The 6,671-nt window shown below is 41.9% G+C and overlaps 1 protein-coding gene across 1 annotated transcript; it reads right to left on the reverse strand.

Annotated features, from left to right (window-relative positions):
• Positions 1 to 2,947: 2,947 nt before the first annotated feature.
• LOC106821579 lies at positions 2,948 to 3,970 on the reverse strand. Its single transcript, XM_014826449.1, has one exon. It carries the CDS (start codon positions 3,968 to 3,970, stop codon positions 2,948 to 2,950), a length of 1,023 nt encoding a protein of 340 aa, XP_014681935.1.
• Between the last annotated feature and the right edge of the window lie 2,701 nt (positions 3,971 to 6,671).

Consider the following 6,671-nt stretch of genomic DNA (forward strand, 5'->3'; position numbering starts at 1 on the left):
TATTCATATTGTCCTGCCTGTAGCAGTATATATTAATTGTCTTCCCTCTAGCAATATATATTAATTGTCCTGCCTGTAGCAGTATATATATTAATTGTCCTACCTAGCTGTAGCCTATATATTAATTTTCCTACCTGTAGCCTATATATTAATTGTTCTACCTGTAGCCGTACATAGGCAGTATACACTTTATTCATTTACTCACTTTATTAACTTTATTCATGCACTTTACTCACTTTATTCACTGTACGCATAACACTTTACTCACCTATACTTTAAATACAGCGCTGCAGTATACACTTTGTACATGCTCTATGTTTATTATATAAACGCTCAGCTCAGTAGGCCTACACAGGCACTTGGAACGTCTCAATAAAATAAAATAAAAGGTAAATAAACACAAAATGTATTTACTACCAAAGTCTTAATGTTTCTCTACTCTATTAATTTCGCCTATAATCACCTGTAAATGCCGGTTAAATGCTCATCTGCAACACACAAGTACACCGCACGCTAGCTGCTGCACACTGACACATAAATATATAGTTATTTATATTAAATAACTATATATTTATGTGTCAGTGTACAGTAGCTAGCGCTAGCGTGCGGTGTACTTGTGTGTTGCAGATGAGCATTTGACCGGCATTTACAGGTGATTATATAGGCGAAATCGAGTAGAGAAACATTAAGAACTAGAGCACTCGGAGAGCGCAGACCTCCGCCAAGGCAGCTCAATTCTCTCACTGTGAAATTTTTTATTAATTAATTAATTAATTAAATAGTTAATTGGATCCTATTCACCATCAAAATGTCATCAATTCTAAGTTACCCTATTTCTGACCTATCCTAAAAAAAATTATTAATTAATTAATTGGATCCGGATCACCACCAAAATCTAATCAATTCTAAGTTAGCCCATGCATTTCTGACCTATCCTGAAAATTTTATGACAATCCCTCCATAACTTTTTCAGTTAGGCTGTACACAAACAAACCCACAAACCAACAAACACACGCGCGCGTACGCCGAACAAACACACGCCGGTGAAAACATAACCTCGTGCCCACCCCTTGGCGGAGGTAATAAGACTTTGGTAGTAAATACATTTCGTGTTTATAATATTTACCTTTTTTTATTGAGACGTTCTAAGTGCCTGTGACTCAGTGGACTGTCCACTGTCTCCGGTTTAACCCCAAGAACAATATATACATTTATATACAATATATACAATATACAAGTACACAATAGGCGCGTTCACACACAAGAAAAACCGCGATGCTAATCGCGATGAAATACCGAGATAATTGTGTCGTTGTTCACACAGGCGAATCAATAATCGCGCTAATCGCCGAGCGGGATAATTCTATTAATAGAACTGCTCATGCTCACTGCCGGAATGATGCTCACTGCGCATGCTCACCCTGAAAGGGATAGAAAAGACCGGATATTGCGCGAGCGTTCACGACACGCAAATAATCGCGCTAATCCAAAAGCGAGCGTTCACACACGCACATAATCGCGCAATTCCAAACGAGCGTTCCACACACCAAATAATCGCGCTAATTCCAACTCAATCCGCAGCTCAAAAGTGCGATTTCAGCGCGATCGATCGCGATTATATGAGAATGCGCACACGAATAATTCTCAGTATTTCGACGCGATGCAAAAACCGGATGTGAATCCCGCTTATTCGCCGCCCGTGTGAACGCGCCTAATATATAATAACGCAATATATACAATATATACTATATATATACAATAATATCAAGTACACATATACAATATACAATAAACAATACAGTAAATACAATCTCTTTCTCTTCTCTTCTCCGTCACTACACACACTCGCCCAGCCACTGCAGCACACAGGGACTTGGCACGGTGGTTGAAAGCCTCAAGGTCTCCAGAACATGGCTCTGGCAATAAGGCATTTCAGGAGATGTCTCATAGTCTGGTCCTCCCCGCAGTCGCATTCGCATGGACGCATCTCAGTGTATGCCCATTCTGCATGAGTGCCCTAATCACGACAAAACCTGTCCCGAGGCGATTTAGGCACAAAACCACGTCGCCATACCTCGGGCTCCGGCGCGAGGAGTCCGGCAGAAGGAAAGCTATTGCGCCCTGAAGATGCGAACCATTGGCCTAGTATATACAATAATAGGCGCATTCACACTCGCGCGAATTAGCGGGATGCAAATCCCGGTTTTTGCATCGCGATCGAAATACCGAGATTATTACAAGTGTGAACGCAATAATCTCACTAATAATCGCGATCAGCATCGCGCTCCAAATCGCACCTTTGACTGCGATTATTTGGAATTAGCGCGATTATTTTCGTGTGTGAACGCTCGCGCAAATAATCCCGGTATTTTCTATCCCATCATTCCAAGCGAGTGAGCAGTGAGCATGCGCAGTGAGCATCATTCCGGCAGTGAGCATGCGCAGTTCGATTAATAGAATTATCCCGCTCGGCGATTAGCGAGATATTTCCGCCTGTGTGAGCAACGACACAATTATCTCGGTTATTCCATCGCGATTAGCATCGCGGTTTTTCTTGTGTGTGAACACGCCTAATATTCAGCGCCGGATTAACAGTTGCCTGGGCCGGGGGCATATCATATATTTGGGAGTGAGCATCATTCCGGCAGTGAGCATGCGCAGTTCGATTAATAGAATTATCCCGCTCGGCGATTAGCGAGATATTTCCGCCTGTGTGAACAACGACACAATTATCTCGGTATTTCCATCGCGATTAGTATCGCAGTTTTTCTTGTGTGTGAACACGCCTAATATTCAGCGCCGGATTAACAGTTGCCTGGGCCGGGGGCATATCATATATTTGGGCCGCCCATCCAACTGCACCCCTTCCCATAATATATACTTTCAACATTTTATTATTTTAATATGACTTTTTTATACAAAGCACAATTTGTTTACAGAAGCACTTTTACAGAGACACTTTTCGAGATTTAAGTGTAGCAAAGCACGAGATGAGTTCATCCACATCTAACAAGTCCATCATACCATGTTCAAGGGTCAGGAGTGACAGATTAGACATTTTATGTTGTCCCATGCTGGCGCGCAGGTAGTTTTTCACTTTCTTGAGAACACTGAATGATCTCTCACCGCTGCAGTTAGTCATCATCAGAGATAAGAATATTGAGAGCATGGTGCCAACGTTTGGAAGAGAATTTCGAAGTGCTGGGTTTCCCATCATCACGCGATGCATCCAAATCTCTGGAGCATCATTTTTCTTGGAGGACAGGTAGTCACATTCAGATGCAAAATCTGACTTCAGAATGGAGGAAAAGAAGAGGAGTTCACTGGAGAGCTCAGGTTCAAGGTCACTTGGATAACTATCCACCAATACCTTTGCATACTTGTGCATTTCTTCAGCAGAAATGCTAGTTAGCCTTCGAAGGAACCCAAATTTCCCACTGATGGTTGAATAGGCTGCACGGCACTTTGTCAGGGCCAACTGTAGTTTGTCTATGACAGGCAGGAAACTGTCAACACGAAAACGATCCGATGGCGTTTCCACTTCACTATTTTCAGTTGTTCCAGGAGCATCATGATAAAGAACATAGGTATCCATTTGAGTGTTTCGTTTCCGTTTTCGTCGGTTCTCCTCGGGATACTCATTGCTTCCAGTTAGCTCTTGACCCTTCTGTTCGAAGAAGGTGAATCTTGCACGTTGAGAGCCAGTAAATTCTATTAGACTATCAAAGAGGCAAATGGCAGAGTTAAGGTCGATCTTTGGATCTTGGAGCATATAACGTTGGAGAACTTTATCCCAGAGTGAAGCCATGATCCCAGTTTCCAGATTCTCCATGCTGGTTACTAGACCGGTTGCTTCCAAACGACACTCTGGCTTCTGCTTTGTTTCATCTATTAGTTCTTCCAGTGCTTTCTTGATCGCTGAATACCCACACCGTATTGCCTTGGTAGCATCTGCATGTGCATATACCATCTTGTGGCACATAGCCGTTTGACTACTGGAGTATTGGACAAAGCATTAGTGAGCACTTTCCAACGGTAGGTTGATTGTGAGAAGAAGACATACAGCTTTTGCACAAAGTCGAAGAAGCAAATAGCAACAGGGCAACAGTCCACAGCTGATTTCCCAGCTAGATTCAATGAATGTCTTGCACAAGGTATGTACACGGCTAATTTGTTCTTGCCATTGATGAATGCCTGCATACCATTGTAAATGCCACTCATGTTTGAGGCATTGTCATATGATTGACCACGACAATAAGCAAGGTCGATACCTAACTTGTCCAATAGAGATATCAGTACTGTTCCCAAGCTCTCACCAGTATGGCTTTCAATTGGGATGAACTGAAGAAATCGTTCCACAGGCCCAGCAGAAGTGAGATAGCGGAGTGTAACCGTTAATTGATCGCAATGTGTAATGTCAGGTGTTTAATCAACGTAGACTGAATAATATTTGGCAGCCTTTACTTCCAAAACAATGCTATCGAGAACTTTTTGCGCAAGAAGCGCAATCAATTCGTCACATATTGTAGATGACAGGTAGGAAACATGACCACGTCCAGTATTCTCGCCAATATCTAGATGTACATTCTTGTTGCTTCACCAGTTCATGGTCTATCCGGCCTTTCGAATTGGAGCGCATTACCATTAATCGGACAGCATCTAGATGATGATCACTAATTTCGTGCCGGGAGATTGAACGCTCAGCATGCTTCCAATCAGAAAATCCAGTGCAGAAGTGACCACCAGTTTCTTTAGAAAGCAGGACACATGTGAAGCAGAAGAGAGTACCCTTCGAGATCGAGTAACATAGCCAGTCACGAATAACTTGGTTTCTTGTTGGGTTATGAACCCGTGTGAACATTGATCGTGTACAACATCGTTTCACTTTCCCGTCAGTACTCACCGATGCATAAAAAGGGTCCTGACGATGTTGGCAACTTGAGGAACCTTTTGTAATCCAGAAACATCTTGAATCTTCTTTGATGTATTCACGGATCTATAGTCCAAGATCATCTCCTTGTGTTCCTGGAAGCGTGAAACCAGCTTGCTCTTGCTCCTCCTCTGAGTCCTGATCTTCGACATCAATGTCATCAGCACATGGACGATCCAGTTCTTGAACTTTGGGTTCTACGTTGTCGGTTACAAGTTCAGTATTCTCAGTGACAACACCGGTAGAAACAGAACCATCATCACCTTGTGGAGAATTAAGTAGTACTCTTTGGTTTTATGAAAAACCTGTCTATCTTTGGTGTTTTGGATAGTTCTGCATCTAGACGAATCTGTGTCTCTTGTTTTTCTCGCACCTTCTGTGCATCCTTTAGCCTTTTTGTCCATTTTATGCAACAAACAGGAAAAAAAATCTATAATTGACAAACTTATTTCATTCACTAGCCTCGAGAAACAAGGTATATAATTAATAAAATTTGAGAGTGTAGCGTCTTCTGGTGATGATTATGGTGAATAGATAAGCAGATGATCGTAGATAAAGTTGACAATATTTATTCTGCGTTGCATTACATTATGGCCGTAGTGGTACTACTGCTACTGACATCAAGTGGTAGAAATACATAAACATCAGATACATTACTGAACGTGACAGAGAGTATGTATTTAAAGTGAATATTAATCCTAGCTGCTGTAATGTACACCACAAAACACGGAGAAAATGAAAACAAGTAGAAAGCAAAAACAAATGTAGTCATGAAAGTAGTAGGGCCGGCCCAAGATATAGGCCCTACTATAGTCCGGCAGAAAAGATGGCTTTTTTGCTTGAACCTTGCAATTGGGTATAGTAGTTTTTTTATTGGCTCTAAAGTTTGCCTTCATAGTCTACTTCAATGATCCACCAACTGTCCACTCTGGCAGTGGTGGGGAATTTACTCTAACACCGCCTTTATTTAATACTAGGCTGCGGGGTACCGCTCGCGGCTGGGCAAAATTCGTGCTACTAATTCATACTACTAATATCGGACACAATAGGAACATTGGGTGAGAATGGAGAATAACATTTCACACAATATCATATTTACAATCGGTCTAATAAGATAATACAGGCTGGTAAAAAACTGTTACGTATGACATTTATATCACAGCACAACCCAACTTAGAACCCCTGGAACATAATAGTAATATGGGGTAAATGACAAAAAGTACTACTATGTAGAGGGTTTCAAAGGGATCGTACAACAGCGCCTAAGGATGAGGGATGTATATCTCGTCTTTGACAAGTATATTCAATAAAGCACCAAGTGTTCAGCCCGCAAGGCACGGGTCCAGGTGTTGTAGGGTGTTCCAATTACAGGCATCATCACGCGTCCCTCCTCAGAACCAGATTTTAAACATTTCTCAGAACAAGAAAGCAACTGATCCAATTATTTGTGAGGACTTTAAAGGTGACATGGATGTACTGGAGGCCATCCCACACGTTAGTCATTACTGGCCAAGATGAAGTGCCTGTAGAGATTTCTCCATACGGCTTAGTAATTCAGAGAACAGACCTCAAGACAGACCATGAAGAAGCAGACACAATCGTCACAGCACAGGCGATATATGCAGCACAATAAGAGAAGAAGAAAGTCATTGTTGAGGCAGATAACACAGATGTGTACGTTCTGTTGCTGTACCATTACCTCGATAGAGGGCTTAACATCCCTATGATAATGCAGTCACAG

The sequence above is a fragment of the Priapulus caudatus genome, unplaced genomic scaffold (assembly GCF_000485595.1).
Source record: "Priapulus caudatus unplaced genomic scaffold, Priapulus_caudatus-5.0.1 Scaffold78, whole genome shotgun sequence".
In the NCBI taxonomy this organism is placed as follows: Eukaryota; Metazoa; Priapulida; class Priapulimorpha; order Priapulimorphida; family Priapulidae; genus Priapulus; species Priapulus caudatus.

Bases quoted from the DNA above. Each gene is read 5' to 3' on its own strand.
- LOC106821579 (XM_014826449.1), bottom strand. From the start codon at position 3,970: ATGGTATATGCACATGCAGATGCTACCAAGGCAATACGGTGTGGGTAT.